This window comes from Oncorhynchus keta, unplaced genomic scaffold (genome assembly GCF_023373465.1).
Source record: "Oncorhynchus keta strain PuntledgeMale-10-30-2019 unplaced genomic scaffold, Oket_V2 Un_contig_6087_pilon_pilon, whole genome shotgun sequence".
Classification (NCBI taxonomy): Eukaryota; Metazoa; Chordata; class Actinopteri; order Salmoniformes; family Salmonidae; genus Oncorhynchus; species Oncorhynchus keta.
Window position 1 is genome coordinate 42,608 of NW_026288669.1, and position 18,268 is coordinate 60,875.

Below are 18,268 nucleotides of genomic sequence, written 5' to 3' on the forward strand. Positions count from 1 at the left end.
GACTTCGTCAACCATTTTGAAAAGAAGGTCGATGACATCCGATCCTCGTTTGCTAAGTCAAACGACACCGCTGGTTCTGCTCACACTGCCCTACCCTATGCTCTGACCTCTTTCTCCCCTCTCTCCAGATGAAATCTCGCGTCTTGTGACGGCCGGCCGCCCAACAACCTGCCCGCTTGACCCTATCCCCTCCTCTCTTCTCCAGACCATTTCCGGAGACCTTCTCCCTTACCTCACCTCGCTCATCAACTCATCCCTGACCGCTGGCTACGTCCCTCCCGTCTTCAAGAGAGCGAGAGTTGCACCCCTTCTGAAAAAACCTACACTCGATCCCTCCGATGTCAACAACTACAGACCAGTATCCCTTCTCTCTTTTCTCTCCAAAACTCTTGAGCGTGCCGTCCTTGGCCAGCTCTACCGCTATCTCTCTCAGAATGACCTTCTTGATCCAAATCAGTCAGGTTTCAAGACTAGTCATTCAACTGAGACTGCTCTTCTCTGTATCACGGAGGCGCTCCGCACTGCTAAAGCTAACTCTCTCTCCTCTGCTCTCATCCTTCTAGACCTATCGGCTGCCTTCGATACTGTGAACCATCAGATCCTCCTCTCCACCCTCTCCGAGTTGGGCATCTCCGGCGCGGCCCACGCTTGGATTGCGTCCTACCTGACAGGTCGCTCCTACCAGGTGGCGTGGCGAGAATCTGTCTCCTCACCACGCGCTCTCACCACTGGTGTCCCCCAGGGCTCTGTTCTAGGCCCTCTCTTATTCTCGCTATACACCAAGTCACTTGGCTCTGTCATAACCTCACATGGTCTCTCCTATCATTGCTATGCAGACGACACACAATTAATCTTCTCCTTTCCCCCTTCTGATGACCAGGTGGCGAATCGCATCTCTGCATGTCTGGCAGACATATCAGTGTGGATGACGGATCACCACCTCAAGCTGAACCTCAGCAAGACGGAGCTCCTCTTCCTCCCGGGGAAGGACTGCCCGTTCCATGATCTCGCCATCACGGTTGACAACTCCATTGTGTCCTCCTCCCAGAGCGCTAAGAACCATGGCGTGATCCTGGACAACACCCTGACGTTCTCAACTAACATCAAGGCGGTGTCCCGTTCCTGTAGGTTCATGCTCTACAACATCCGCAGAGTACGACCCTGCCTCACACAGGAAGCGGCGCAGGTCCTAATCCAGGCACTTGTCATCTCCGTCTTGATTACTGCAACTCGCTGTTGGCTGGGCTCCCTGCCTGTGCCATTAAACCCCTACAACTCATCCAGAACGCCGCAGCCCGTCTGGTGTTCAACCTTCCCAAGTTCTCTCACGTCACCCCGCTCCTCCGCTCTCTCCACTGGCTTCCAGTTGAAGCTCGCATCCGCTACAAGACCATGGTGCTCGCCACGGAGCTGTGAGGGGAACGGCACCTCAGTACCTCCAGGCTCTGATCAGGCCCTACACCCAAACAAGGGCACTGCGTTCATCCACCTCTGGCCTGCTCGCCTCCCTACCACTGAGGAAGTACAGTTCCCGCTCAGCCCAGTCAAAACTGTTCGCTGCTCTGGCCCCCAATGGTGGAACAAACTCCCTCACGACGCCAGGACAGCGGAGTCAATCACCACCTTCCGGAGACACCTGAAACCCCACCTCTTCAAGGAATACCTAGGATAGGGTAAGTAAGGGTAAGTAATCCTACTCACCCCCCTTCTCCCCCAACAAGATTTAGATGCAAGTGGCTGTTCCACTGGTTGTCATAAGGTGTATGCACCAATTTGTAAGTCGCTCTGGATAAGAGCGTCTGCTAAATGACTTAAATGTAAATGTATCAGCCTTTAAACTCAAACTGTTTTAAAGTCACCATTGGCCTCATGTCATCCCTGAGCTGTTTTCTTCCTCTCCGGCAACTAAGTTAGGAAGGACACCTGTATCTTTGTAGTGACTTGGTATATTGATACACCATCCAAAGTGTAATTCATGACTTCACCTCAAATGGATAATCAATGTCTGCTTTTTATTTTACCCATCTATCAAAGGAATTGGAAAAAAACCTGGTCTTTGCGGTTGGATCTGTATTTGAAATGCAATGCTCCACTGAGGGACCTTACAGATAATTGCATGTGTGGGGTACAGAGATGAGGTAGTCATTCAAATATCATGTTAAACACTATTTACGCAGACTGAGTCCATAGCACCTATTATGTGACTTGTTAAAAATGTTTTACTCCCGAAATGATTTATGCTTGCCATTACAAAGTGCTTGAATACTTAACTCAGAGAAAACGGTTATATTATCGCTATCCATTAATGATTCCAAATGATTCCCAACCAAAAATGTATATCCCTGGTGGTGCAGCCAACTACAATAACAACACTATATAAATATATATCACTGGTGGTGTAGCCAACTACAATAACAACACTATATAAACATATATCACTGGTGGTGCAGCCAACTACAATAACAACACTATATAAACATATATCACTGGTGGTGCAGCCAACTACAATAACAACACTATATAAACATATATCACTGGTGGTGCAGCCAACTACAATAACAACACTATATAAATATATCCCTGGTGGTGCAGCCAACAACACTATATAAACATATATCACTGGTGGTGCAGCCAACTACAATAACAACACTATATAAATATATATATCCCTGGTGGTGCAGCCAACTACAATATAAATATATATCACTGGTGGTGCAGCCAACTACAATAACAACACTATATAAATATATATCACTGGTGGTGCAGCCAACTACAATAACAACACTATATAAACATATATCACTGGTGGTGTAGCCAACTACAATAACAACACTATATAAATATATATCCCTGGTGGTGCAGCCAACTACAATAACAACACTATATAAACATATATCACTGGTGGTGCAGCCAACTACAATAACAACACTATATAAATATATATCCCTGGTGGTGCAGCCAACTACAATAACAGCACTATATAAATGTATATCCCTGGTGGTGCAGCCAACTACAATAACAGCACTATATAAATGTATATCCCTGGTGGTGCAGCCAACTACAAAAACAACACTATATAAATATATATCCCTGGTGGTGCAGCCAACTACAATAACACCACTATATAAATGTATATCCCTGGTGGTGCAGCCAACTACAATAACAACACTATGTAAATGTATATCACTGGTTGTGCAGCCAACTACAATAACAACACTATATAAATGTATATCACTGGTGGTGCAGCCAACTACAATAACATCACTATATAAATATATATCACTGGTGGTGCAGTCAACTACAATAACATCACTATATAAACATATATCACTGGTGGTGCAGCCAACTACAATAACAACACTATATAAATATATATCACTGGTGGTGCAGCCAACTACAATAACAACACTATATAAACATATATCACTGGTGGTGCAGCCAACTACAATAACAACACTATATAAACATATATCCCTGGTGGTGCAGCCAACTACAATAACAACACTATATAAATATATATCCCTGGTGGTGCAGCCAACTACAATAACAACACTATATAAATATATATCACTGGTGGTGCAGCCAACTACAATAACAACACTATATAAATATATATCACTGGTGGTGCAGCCAACTACAATAACAACACTATATAAATATATATCACTGGTGGTGCAGCCAACTACAATAACAACACTATATAAATATATATCACTGGTGGTGCAGCCAATGTTGACTACAATATATAATACACTATATAAGTTGGCAGTATATCACTGGTGGTGTGGAGCCAACTACAATAACACACTATATAAAGCATATATCCCTGGTGGTGCAGCATCTACTACAATCCATTCAAAACACTATATAAACATATATGCACTACAATCACCTATATAAAATATATCTGGTGCAGCCAACTACAATAACAACACTATATAAATCCATATATCCCTGGTGGTGCACACTGATTGAAGTGGATAACAGGTGACACAATAAACATATATCACCTGGGTGGTGCAGCCAACTACAATGTTCACTATATAAATATGAATATATCCTGGTGGTGCAGCCAACTACAATAACAACACTATATAAATATATATCAGTGTGCAGCCAACTACAATGCACACTATATAAATATATATCCCTGGTGGTGCAGCCAACTACAATAACAACACTATATAAATGTATATCCCTGGTGGTGCAGCCAACTACAATAACAACACTATGTAAATGTATATCCCTGGTGGTGCAGCCAACAGGACAATAACAACACTATATAAATATATATCACTGGTGGTGCAGCCAACTACAATAACAACACTATATAAACACCATATATCACTGACAACCTGAACACACAACAACAGTCACAGACAACCTGACCACACAACAGACTAGTCATGAAACCTGATATCCCTGGTGGTGCAGCCAACTACACATAACAACACTATATAACCTATATATCCTGGTGGTGCAGCCAACTACAATAACAACACTATATAAATATATATCACTGGTGGTGCAGCCAACTACAATAACAACACAGACAGTCACTGACAACCTGAACATCATCCCTGGTGGTGCAGACAACTACAATAACAGTCACTATATAAATATATCATCCCTGGTGGTGCAGTCAACTACAATAACAACACTATATAAATATATATCCTGGTGGACAGCCTGAACTCACAATAACAGTCACTATATAAATATATATCCCTGGTGGTGCAGCCAACACACACCAGACAGTCACTGATATAAATGTCCCAGACAGTCATCACTGACAACCTGCAGCACAACTCACTAAACAACACTATATAACCATATATCCCTGGTGGTGCAGCCTGAAGCACACAACAGACAGTACTGACAATGAACACACACTACAATAACAGACTATATAAATGTATATCACTGGTGGGATGGTGGCCCATGTTGACTCCAACACTTCCCACAGTTGTGTCAAGTTGGCAGAATGTCCTTTGGGTGGTGGACTATGCTTGATACACACAGGAAACAGTTGAGCGTGAAGAACCCAGCAGCTTTGCAGTTCTTGACACAAACAGTCACTGGCATCTACTACCATACTCCATTCAAAGGCACTTCAATATTTGGTTTTGCCCATTCACCCTCTGAATGGCACACAGACACAATCCATGTCTCAATTGTCCCAAGGCTTAAAAATCCATCTTTAACCTGTCTCCTCCCCTTCATCTACACTGATTGAAGTGGATTTAACAGGTGACATCAATAAGGGATCATATCAGTTAACCTGGATTCACCTGGTCAGTCTATGTCATGGAAACAGCAGGTGTTCTTAATGTTTTGTGCACTCACTGTATATGAATATTGAGTGTGTCACTCTGTGCGTGCGTGTGTGAGAGTGTGTTACAGAGAGTCACTGACAGCTCTCCAGTTGCATCTTGCAGAGCTGTGTGTCCATGGGGAACAGAGTGAGGTCCAGAGGGCAGGACAACACTGACAACCTGAACAACCTGACACACAGACAGACAGTCACTGACAACCTGAACACACAACAGACAGTCACTGACAACCTGACCACACACCAGACAGTCACTGACAACCTGAACACAACAGACACAGACAACCTGAACACACAACAGACAGTCACTGACAACCTGAACACACAACAGACAGTGACAACCTGACAACCTCACTGAACACACAGACAGTCACTGACAACCTGAACACACAGACAGACAACACTGACAACCACACAACACAGACAGTCACTGACAACCTGAACACACAACAGACAGTCACTGACAACCTGAACACACAACAGACAGTCACTGAACAACAACCTGAACACACAACAGACAGTCACTGACAACCTGAACACACAACAGACAGTCACTGGGCACACATAGGCACCTACCCTGGCAGACAGGCAGGCAGACAGACAGACAGACAGACAGACAGACAGACAGACAGACAGACAGACAGACAGACACAGACAGACAGACAGTCACTGACAGACAGACCCACTGGACAGACCCACAGACGGACAGACGGACAGACGGACAGACAGACAGACAGACAGACAGACAGACAGACCCACAGACAGACAGACAGACAGACAGACAGACAGACAGACAGACAGACAGACAGACAGACAGACAGACAGACAGACAGACAGACAGACCTCATGCTGATGAGAATGTCTCCATTCCTGAAGATAAATAGCAGGATGTTGTCTTGCGTGACGTCATGGAAGTTGGCATGTTTCTCGTTGGCGAAGAACAGGTCTGGTTTCCATAGACACTGGAATATCTTGGGGTCCACCGTCAGCGCTTCTCCTTTGAAGTCTGCCGGGAGCTTCAGCCTCGGGTCGTTCCACCGCTGACGCAGGAAGATGTTCACACGGTAGTCCTAGCAACAATCAATCATTTGTTAGTACAAAGTCAATTAAACCCCTAGAGTCAACATTCGCTCCGCCATAGAAATCGAATTAGCATAATAATTAAAATCCCTCCCCAAATCTTTCTGTTTAAGCTAGATATCTGTCTCAATCCCCCCACCTCCATGCCCTATGTCCACCTAATGTAGGCTTTCTGTTTAAGCTAGATATCTGTCTCAATCCCCCACCTCCATGCCCTATGTCCACCTAATGCTTTCTGTTTAAGCTAGATATCTGTCTCAATCCATGCCCTCCTAATGCTTTCCTAGATATCTGTCTCAATCCCCCACCTCCATGCCCTATGTCCACCTAATTAGGCTTTCTGTTTAAGCTAGATATCTGTCTCAATCCCCCACCTCCATGCCCAATGTCCACCTAATGGACGCTTTCTGTTTAAGCTAGATATCTGTCTCAATCCCCCACCTCCATGCCCTATGTCCACCTAATGTAGGCTTTCTGTTTAAGCTAGATATCTGTCTCAATCCCACCACCTCCATGCCCTATGTCCACCTAATGGACGCTTTCTGTTTAAGCTAGATATCTGTCTCAATCCCCCACCTCCATGCCCAATGTCCACCTAATGTAGGCTTTCTGTTTAAGCTAGATATCTGTCTCAATCCCCCACCTCCATGCCCTATGTCCACCTAATGGACGCTTTCTGTTTAAGCTAGATATCTGTCTCAATCCCCCACCTCCATGCCCTATGTCCACCTAATGGACGCTTTCTGTTTAAGCTAGATATCTGTCTCAATCCCCCACCTCCATGCCCTATGTCCACCTAATGGACGCTTTCTGTTTAAGCTAGATATCTGTCTCAATCCCCCACCTCCATGCCCTATGTCCACCTAATGATATCTGTCTTTCTGTTTAAGCTAGATATCTGTCTCAATCCCCCACCTCCATGCCCTATGTCCACCTAATGGACGCTTTCTAGATATCTGTCTTAAGCTAGATATCTGTCTCAATCTGTCCCCATCCCCCACCTCCATGCCCTATGTCCACCTAATGGACGCTTTCTGTTTAAGCTAGATATCTGTCTCAATCCCCCACCTCCATGCCCTATGTCCACCTAATGGACGCTTTCTGTTTAAAGCTAGATATCTGTCTCAATCCCCCACCTCCATGCCCTATGTCCACCTAATGGACGCTTTCTGTTTAAGCTAGATATCTGTCTCAATCCCCCACCTCCATGCCCTATGTCCACCTAATGGACGCTTTCTGTTTAAGCTAGATATCTGTCTCAATCCCCCCCCACCTCCATGCCCTATGTCCACCTAATGGACGCTTTCTGTTTAAGCTAGATATCTGTCTCAATCCCCCACCTCCATGCCCTATGTCCACCTAATGGACGCTTTCTGTTTAAGCTAGATATCTGTCTCAATCCCCCACCTCCATGCCCTATGTCCACCTAATGGACGCTTTCTGTTTAAGCTAGATATCTGTCTCAATCCCCCACCTCCATGCCCTATGTCCACCTAATGGACGCTTTCTGTTTAAGCTAGATATCTGTCTCAATCCCCCACCTCCATGCCCTATGTCCACCTAATGGACGCTTTCTGTTTAAGCTAGATATCTGTCTCAATCCCCCACCTCCATGCCCTATGTCCACCTAATGGACGCTTTCTGTTTAAGCTAGATATCTGTCTCAATCCCCCACCTCCATGCCCTATGTCCACCTAATGGACGCTTTCTGTTTAAGCTAGATATCTGTCTCAATCCCCCACCTCCATGCCCTATGTCCACCTAATGGACGCTTTCTGTTTAAGCTAGATATCTGTCTCAATCAATCCCCCACCTCCATGCCCTATGTCCACCTAATGGACGCTTTCTGTTTAAGCTAGATATCTGTCTCAATCCCCCACCTCCATGCCCTATGTCCACCTAATGGACGCTTTCTGTTTAAGCTAGATATCTGTCTCAATCCCCCACCTCCATGCCCTATGTCCACCTAATGGACGCTTTCTGTTTAAGCTAGATATCTGTCTCAATCCCCCACCTCCATGCCCTATGTCCACCTAATGGACGCTTTCTGTTTAAGCTAGATATCTGTCTCAATCCCCCACCTCCATGCCCTATGTCCACCTAATGGACGCTTTCTGTTTAAGCTAGATATCTGTCTCAATCCCCCACCTCCATGCCCTATGTCCACCTAATGGACGCTTTCTGTTTAAGCTAGATATCTGTCTCAATCCCCCACCTCCATGCCCTATGTCCACCTAATCTGTCTCAATCCCCCACCTCCATGCGCTTTCTGTTTAAGCTAGATATCTGTCTCAATCCCCCACCTCCATGCCCTATGTCCACCTAATGGACGCTTTCTGTTTAAGCTAGATATCTGTCTCAATCCCCCACCTCCATGCCCTATGTCCACCTAATGGACGCTTTCTGTTTAAGCTAGATATCTGTCTCAATCCCCCACCTCCATGCCCTATGTCCACCTAATGGACGCTTTCTGTTTAAGCTAGATATCTGTCTCAATCCCCCACCTCCATGCCCTATGTCCACCTAATGGACGCTTTCTGTTTAAGCTAGATATCTGTCTCAATCCCCCACCTCCATGCCCTATGTCCACCTAATGGACGCTTTCTGTTTAAGCTAGATATCTGTCTCAATCCCCCACCTCCATGCCCTATGTCCACCTAATGGACGCTTTCTGTTTAAGCTAGATATCTGTCTCAATCCCCCACCTCCATGCCCTATGTCCACCTAATGGACGCTTTCTGTTTAAGCTCGATATCTGTCTCAATCCCCCACCTCCATGCCCTATGTCCACCTAATGGAGGCTTTCTGTTTAAGCTAGATATCTGTCTCAATCCCCCACCTCCATGCCCTATGTCCACCTAATGGACGCTTTCTGTTTAAGCTAGATATCTGTCTCAATCCCCCACCTCCATGCCCTATGTCCACCTAATGGACGCTTTCTGTTTAAGCTAGATATCTGTCTCAATCCCCCACCTCCATGCCCTATGTCCACCTAATGGACGCTTTCTGTTTAAGCTAGATATCTGTCTCAATCCCCCACCTCCATGCCCTATGTCCACCTAATGTAGGCTTTCTGTTTAAGCTAGATATCTGTCTCAATCCCCCACCTCCATGCCCTATGTCCACCTAATGGACGCTTTCTGTTTAAGCTAGATATCTGTCTCAATCCCCCACCTCCATGCCCTATGTCCACCTAATGGACGCTTTCTGTTTAAGCTAGATAGATATCTGTCTCAATCTCAATCCCCACCTCCATGCCCTATGTCCACCTAATGGACGCTTTCTGTTTAAGCTAGATATCTGTCTCAATCCCCCACCTCCATGCCCTATGTCCACCTAATGGACGCTTTCTGTTTAAGCTAGATATCTGTCTCAATCCCCCACCTCCATGCCCTATGTCCACCTAATGGACGCTTTCTGTTTAAGCTAGATATCTGTCTCAATCCCCCACCTCCATGCCCTATGTCCACCTAATGGACGCTTTCTGTTTAAGCTAGATATCTGTCTCAATCCCCCACCTCCATGCCCTATGTCCACCTAATGGACGCTTTCTGTTTAAGCTAGATATCTGTCTCAATCCCCCACCTCCATGCCCTATGTCCACCTAATGGACGCTTTCTGTTTAAGCTAGATATCTGTCTCAATCCCCCACCTCCATGCCCTATGTCCACCTAATGGACGCTTTCTGTTTAAGCTAGATATCTGTCTCAATCCCCCACCTCCATGCCCTATGTCCACCTAATGGACGCTTTCTGTTTAAGCTAGATATCTGTCTCAATCCCCCACCTCCATGCCCTATGTCCACCTAATGGACGCTTTCTGTTTAAGCTAGATATCTGTCTCAATCCCCCACCTCCATGCCCTATGTCCACCTAATGGACGCTTTCTGTTTAAGCTAGATATCTGTCTCAATCCCCCACCTCCATGCCCTATGTCCACCTAATGGACGCTTTCTGTTTAAGCTAGATATCTGTCTCAATCCCCCACCTCCATGCCCTATGTCCACCTAATGGACGCTTTCTGTTTAAGCTAGATATCTGTCTCAATCCCCCACCTCCATGCCCTATGTCCACCTAATGGACGCTTTCTGTTTAAGCTAGATATCTGTCTCAATCCCCCACCTCCATGCCCTATGTCCACCTAATGGACGCTTTCTGTTTAAGCTAGATATCTGTCTCAATCCCCCACCTCCATGCCCTATGTCCACCTAATGGACGCTTTCTGTTTAAGCTAGATATCTGTCTCAATCCCCCACCTCCATGCCCTATGTCCACCTAATGGACGCTTTCTGTTTAAGCTAGATATCTGTCTCAATCCCCCACCTCCATGCCCTATGTCCACCTAATGGACGCTTTCTGTTTAAGCTAGATATCTGTCTCAATCCCCCACCTCCATGCCCTATGTCCACCTAATGGACGCTTTCTGTTTAAGCTAGATATCTGTCTCAATCCCCCACCTCCATGCCCTATGTCCACCTAATGGACGCTTTCTGTTTAAGCTAGATATCTGTCTCAATCCCCCACCTCCATGCCCTATGTCCACCTAATGGACGCTTTCTGTTTAAGCTAGATATCTGTCTCAATCCCCCACCTCCATGCCCTATGTCCACCTAATGGACGCTTTCTGTTTAAGCTAGATATCTGTCTCAATCCCCCACCTCCATGCCCTATGTCCACCTAATGGACGCTTTCTGTTTAAGCTAGATATCTGTCTCAATCCCCCACCTCCATGCCCTATGTCCACCTAATGGACGCTTTCTGTTTAAGCTAGATATCTGTCTCAATCCCCCACCTCCATGCCCTATGTCCACCTAATGGACGCTTTCTGTTTAAGCTAGATATCTGTCTCAATCCCCCACCTCCATGCCCTATGTCCACCTAATGGACGCTTTCTGTTTAAGCTAGATATCTGTCTCAATCCCCCACCTCCATGCCCTATGTCCACCTAATGGACGCTTTCTGTTTAAGCTAGATATCTGTCTCAATCCCCCACCTCCATGCCCTATGTCCACCTAATGGATACGCTTTCTGTTTAAGCTAGATATCTGTCTCAATCCCCCACCTCCATGCCCTATGTCCACCTAATGGACGCTTTCTGTTTAAGCTAGATATCTGTCTCAATCCCCCACCTCCATGCCCTATGTCCACCTAATGGACGCTTTCTGTTTAAACTAGATATCTGTCTCAATCCCCCACCTCCATGCCCTATGTCCACCTAATGGACGCTTTCTGTTTAAGCTAGATATCTGTCTCAATCCCCACCTCCATGCCCTATGTCCACCTAATGGACGCTTTCTGTTTAAGCTAGATATCTGTCTCAATCCCCCACCTCCATGCCCTATGTCCACCTAATGGACGCTTTCTGTTTAAGCTAGATATCTGTCTCAATCCCCCACCTCCATGCCCAATGTCCACCTAATGGACGCTTTGACTGATGTCTCGTTTTCATATCCGACGCACATGTGCTCTGCTTTTCAACTAGCTAAAAGCTAAAAGCTAGTTGGAGTCTGTGTGTGTACTTCCATTTGTATCACTGCATGGTAAAGCAACGCACGAGTAGAATGAAATAATAATCATCATCAATCTACACACGATACCCCATAATGACAAAGATCAATCTACACACTATACCCCATAATGACAAAGATCAATCTACACACGATACCCCATAATGACAAAGATCAATCTATACACTATACCCCATAATGACAAAGATCAATCTACACACGATACCCCATAATGACAAAGATCAATCATAATGACAAAGACACTATACCCCATAATGACAAAGATCAATCTACCCCATAATGACAAAGACTATACCCCATAATGACAAAGATCAATCTACACACGATACCCCATAATGACAAAGATCAATCTACACACTATACCCCATAATGACAAAGATCAATCTACACACGATACCCCATAATGACAAAGATCAATCTACACACTATACCCCATAATGACAAAGATCAATCTACACACTATACCCCATAATGACAAAGATCAATCTACACACGATACCCCATAATGACAAAGATCAATCTACACACTATACCCCATAATGACAAAGATCAATCTACACACTATACCCCATAATGACAAAGATCAATCTACACACGATACCCCATAATGACAAAGATCAATCTACACACTATACCCCATAATGACCATAACTGACATAATGACAAAGATCAATCTACAATACCCCATAATGACAAAGATCAATCTACACACTATACCCCATAATGACAAAGATCAATCTACACACGATACCCCATAATGACAAAGATCAATCTACACACGATACCCCATAATGACAAAGATCAATCTACACACGATACCCCATAATGACAAAGATCAATCTACACACTATACCCCATAATGACAAAGATCAATCTACACACGATACCCCATAATGACAAAGATCAATCTACACACGATACCCCATAATGACAAAGATCAATCTACACACGATGATACCCCATAATGACGAAGCAAAAATGGAAAAAACACCTTATTTACATATAGGAAGTATTCAGACCATTTTGCTATGAGACTAGAAATTGAGCTCAGGTGCATCCTGTTTCCATTAATCATCCTTGAGATGTTTCTACAACTTGATTGGAGTCCACCTGTGGTCAATTCAATTGATTGGATATGATTTGGAAAGACACACACCTGTCTATATAAGGTCCCACAGTTGACAGTACATGAACCAAGTCATGAGGTCAGAGGAGTATAGAGTGCAGCGATGTGTCCTATAACTTCTTGACACTAGGGGGCAGTATTTTCATTTTAAATAACGTTCCCAGAGTAAACGGGCTATTTTGTCAGTATAAGATGCTAGAATATATAGAATATGCATATAATTGACAGCTTAGGATAGAAAACACTCTAAAGTTTCCAAAACTGTAAAAATATTGTCTGTGAGTATAACAGAACTGATATTGCAGACGAAAGCCTGAGAAAAATCCAATCCGGAAGTGACTCGTGTTTTGAAAGCTCTGTGATCTGTCCCTATTGAGCAGTGAATAGGCTATCAACCAGATTCCCCATTTTCTACATATTCCCCAAGGTGTCTAGAGCATTTTGACGTAGTTTAGCGATGTGTCCTATAAGGAGCATTGGTGGCAAATCTGATGGCCGAAACGTAAAGAACATCTAGCCGCTCTAGAGCACCCCTACCTGCCGATCTATAAACGATGTCTACGTAATCTAGCATGTGTAGGCTGGTCATCTGAATCAGGGTTAGTTTGGTAGCAGGGGTTAAAGAGGAGCGATTACGATGGAGGAAACCAAGTCTAGATTTAACTTTAGCCTGCAGCTTTGATATGTGCTGAGAGAAGGACAGTGTACCATCTAGCCATACTCCCAAGTACTTGTATGAGGTGACTACCTCAAGCTCTAAACCCTCAGATGTAGGAATCACACCTGTGGGGAGAGGGGCATTATTCTTACCAAACCACATGACCTTTGTTTTAGAGATGTTCAGAATAAGGTTAAGGGCAGAGAAAGCTTGTTGGACACTAAGAAAGCTTTGTGTAGAGCGATTAACACAAAATCCAGGGAGGGGCCAGCTGAGTAATAGACTGTATCATCTGCATATAAATGGTTGAGAGAGCTTCCTACCTCCTGAGCTATGTTGTTGATGTAAATTGAGAAGAGCATGGGGCCTAGGATCGAGCCTTGGGGAACTGCCTTGGTGACAGGCAGTGGCTGAGACAGCAGATGTTCTGACTTTATACACTGCACTCTTTGAGAGAGGTAGTTACCAAACCAGGCCAAAGACCCCTCAGAGACACCAATACTCCTTAGCCGGCCCACAAGAATGTAATGGTCAACCGTATCAAAAGATTTGGCCAAGTCAAGAAAAATAGCAGCACAACATTGCTTAGATTCAAGGGCCATGGTGACATCAGTGAGGACCTACTGTATATGGTTGCAGTAACACATCCATAACCTGAGTGGAAACCAGATGGCATACCCAAGAGAATACTACAGACATCAAGAAACCAGATGGCATACCCAAGAGAATACTATAGACATCAAGAAACCAGATGGCATACCCAAGAGAATACTATAGACATCAAGAAACCAGATGGCATACCCAAGAGAATACTATAGACATCAAGAAACCAGATGGCATACCCAAGAGAATACTATAGACATCAAGAAACCAGATGGCATACCCAAGAGAATACTATAGACATCAAGAAACCAGATGGCATATCAAGAAACCAAGAGAATACTATAGACATCAAGAAACCAGATGGCATACCCAAGAGAATACTATAGACATCAAGAAACCAGATGGCATACCCAAGAGAATACTATAGACATCAAGAAACCAGATGGCATACCCAAGAGAATACTATAGACATCAAGAAACCAGATGGCATACCCAAGAGAATACTATAGACATCAAGAAACCAGATGGCATATGGCCCAGAGAGAATACTATAGACATCAAGAAACCAGATGGCATACCCAAGAGAATACTATAGACATCAAGAAACCAGATGGCATACCCAAGAGAATACTATAGACATCAAGAAAGACAGTCAGTTGATTATTGACACGTTTTTCCAACACTTTTGATAAACGGGGAACATAGAAATAGGCCTTAAACAGTTAGGATCAGCTTGATCTCCCTCTTTAGATAAAGGACGAACCGTGGCTGCCCTGCCTTCCAAGCAATGGGAACCTCCCCAGAGAGGAGAGACAGGTTAAAAATGTTGGAGATATGCTTTGCCATGATAGGGGCAGCAACCTTAAAGAAGAAAGGGTCTAAACCATCTGACCCAGGTGTTTTTGGGGGGTAAAGGAGCTCCTTTAGCACCTCGGAATCAGTGACCACCTGCAGGGGGAAACTTTGTAGCGGGGCAGGGGGACAAGAGGGAGGAGGATCGGGGATAGTCACATCAGAAGGGGTGGGAGATGAGGAAATGTTGGGCGGGCAAGGAGTCAAATAGGAATCCTGACTTAATGAAGTGATGATTAAAGCCATGTGCTCCTTGTCAGTAACAACCACATCATCAACATTAAGGGACAGCTTTGAGGAGGAGGGTTTATTCTCCAGGTCTTTAACCGTTTTCCAGAACTTCTTGGGGTTAGACCCACAGAGAGAGAACTGCTCCTTAAAGTAACTAACTTTGGCCTTCCAGATAGCCTGAGTGCACTTATTTCTCATTTGCCTGAACGAGAGCCAGTCAGCCTGGGTATGCGTGTGCCGAGCAATTTGCCAAATGGGATTGTTGAGGTGGAGTAAGCCAGATCATGGTCGAACCAGGTGCCGAACCTGTTTTTAATTCTGAAAATATCAAAAAATAAGGTCCTAGCATCTTCGACAGAGGGGATCAAGCTGATTCTATACAGATTTACAGAGGCCAGTTCATGCATCTTCGACAGAGGGGATCAAGCTGATTCTATACAGATTTACAGAGGCCAGTTCATGCATCTTCGACAGAGGGGATCAAGCTGATTCTATACAGATTTACAGAGGCCAGTTCATGCATCTTCGACTATACAGATTTACAGAGGGATCAAGCTGTTTCTATACAGATTTACAGAGGCCAGTTCATGAAGGAAGGCTCGTTAAAGTTTTATATCGTCTATGACAAATCAGGACAGGTTGTTTCATTGAGCAGCCTTTATGAACACAGGCTGTAAAACAGTGATCACTAAGGACATGATAGAAAACACCAGACTGATACCTATCAGGATTATTTGTGAGGTTAACCTTTATGAACACAGGCTGTAAAACAGTGATCACTAAGGACATGATAGAAAACACCAGACTGATACCTATCAGGATTATTTGTGAGGATAACCTTTATGAACACAGGCTGTAAAACAGTGATCACTAAGGACATGATAGAAAACACCAGACTGATACCTATCAGGATTATTTGTGAGGATAACATTGAGGAGAGTAGCCTTTTCTGGGTGTTTGGAGTCATACCTTGTGGGATTGGTAATAATCTGAGTAAGATTTAGGGAGCCCTGTTGCTTTAGGACTTGGCTCAGGTAGTTTAAGCATGTCCCAATTTAGGTCACCAAGCAGGACAAATTCAGACTTAGTGTAAGGGGCCAGGAGAGAGTTTAGGGCAGCATACAGGCTAATGCTGATAGCATACAGTCTGATGGTGGTAGCATACAGTCTGATGGTGGTAGCATACAGGCTACTGTTTATAGGATACAGGCTAATGTTTATAGCATATATGCTAATGGTGGTAGCATACAGGCTACTGTTAATAGCATATAGGCTAATGTTTATAGCATATAGGCTAATGGTGATAGCATACAGGCTAATGTTTATAGCATACAGGCTAATGTTGATGGTTTACAGACTAATGTTAATAGCATACAGGCTACTGTTTATAGCATATAGGCTAATGTTGATGACGTTGGGATGTTGGTACCATTGTTAGCATGGTTTTAGCATTAGGGTGGCAGCGTAGCCTAGTGGTTAGAGCGTTGGACTACGAGTTCAAACCCCCGAGCTGACAAGGTACAAATCTGTCGTTCTTCCCCTGAACAGGCAGTTAACCCACTGTTCCCAGGCCGTCATTGAAAATAAGAATGTGTTCTTAACTGACTTGCCTGGTTAAATAAAGGTCAAATTAAAAAATTTAAACAAATTAGTAACTCTGCTCACCATGTTGGTTTCCTGGATGGAGCCAAAACTGTTGATAAACATATTAATCTTGTCTTCCACCGGAACACCTGGGACACACACACACACACACACACACACACACACACACACACACACACACACACACACACACACACACACACACACACACACACACACACACACACACACACACACACACACGAGTCAAAATAAAAAATAAAACCCATGCAGTTTTATTCCAGTTTGTGTCTGTGTGTGTGTGTGTGTGTGTGTCTTTGGCATTTCTGTGGTCTTGACAGTCATGTGATCATTCCGCTCCACTCAACCTGATTCGCAGCATATGGCCGTGGCTCTCTCTCTCACACACACTCAGACACACGCACACACACACACAGGCTTACAACACTTTCAGTTTATTAACCAAACAGACTAATTCTGTCCTCCGCCTCCTCTCCCCCTCTCCTCTCTTCTCCTTTCTCCTTCTTCTCTCCTCCTCTTCTCTTCTGTCCTCTCCTTCACTCCTCTCTTCTCCTCCTCCTCTCTTCCTCTTCTCTCTTCTGTCCCCCTCTTCCTCTCCTCTCCTCTCTTCTCCTCCTCCTCTCTTCCTCTCCTCCACTCCTCTCCTCTTCTCCACTCTTCTTCTCCTCTCCTCTCTTTTCCCCCTCTTCTTTCTTCTGTCCCCTCATCTCCTCCTCTCCTCTCTTCTCATCCGCTTCTCTCTTCTCCTCCTGTCTCTTCTCCTCCTCTTCTTTCTTCTGTCCCCTCATCTCCTCCTCTTCTCTCTTCTCCTCCTCTTCTCCTTTCCTCCTCTCCTCCTCTTATCTATTCCCATCCTCTTCTCCTTTCTCCTCCTCCTCTCCTCCTCTTCTCTGTTATCCTCCTCTTCTAATCCTTTTCTCTCCTCTCCTCCTCTATCATCTTCTCCTCTTTCTCTCTTCCCTCTTCTCCTCTCTCTATCCCACTCTTCTCCTCCTCTTCTCTCTTCTATTGAACTGTTACTGTATAACAGGTCAATAGAGTCATGGGTTGTTACTGTATAACAGGTCAATAGAGTCATGGGTTGTTACTGTATAACAGGTCAATAGAGTCATGGGTTGTTACTGTATAACAGGTCAATAGAGTAATGGGTTGTTACTGTATAACAGGTCAATAGAGTCATGGGTTGTTACTGTATAACAGGTCAATAGAGTCATGGGTTGTTACTGTATAACA

The 18,268-nt window shown here is 44.5% G+C and overlaps 1 protein-coding gene across 1 annotated transcript in view; it reads right to left on the reverse strand.

Moving 5' to 3' along the window:
- The window catches only part of LOC127925685 (glycine receptor subunit beta-like), a gene marked incomplete at both ends in the record, with an annotated part of 53,919 nt that extends 36,777 nt beyond the window's left edge, over positions 1–17,142 (reverse strand). The window contains 3 exons of the mRNA XM_052510742.1: positions 5,416–5,495; positions 6,176–6,402; positions 17,075–17,142. Coding sequence (XP_052366702.1) covers positions 5,416–5,495; positions 6,176–6,402; positions 17,075–17,142 — 375 coding nt within the window. The remainder of the gene's footprint in view (positions 1–5,415; positions 5,496–6,175; positions 6,403–17,074) is intronic.
- Positions 17,143–18,268: the final 1,126 nt, after the last annotated feature.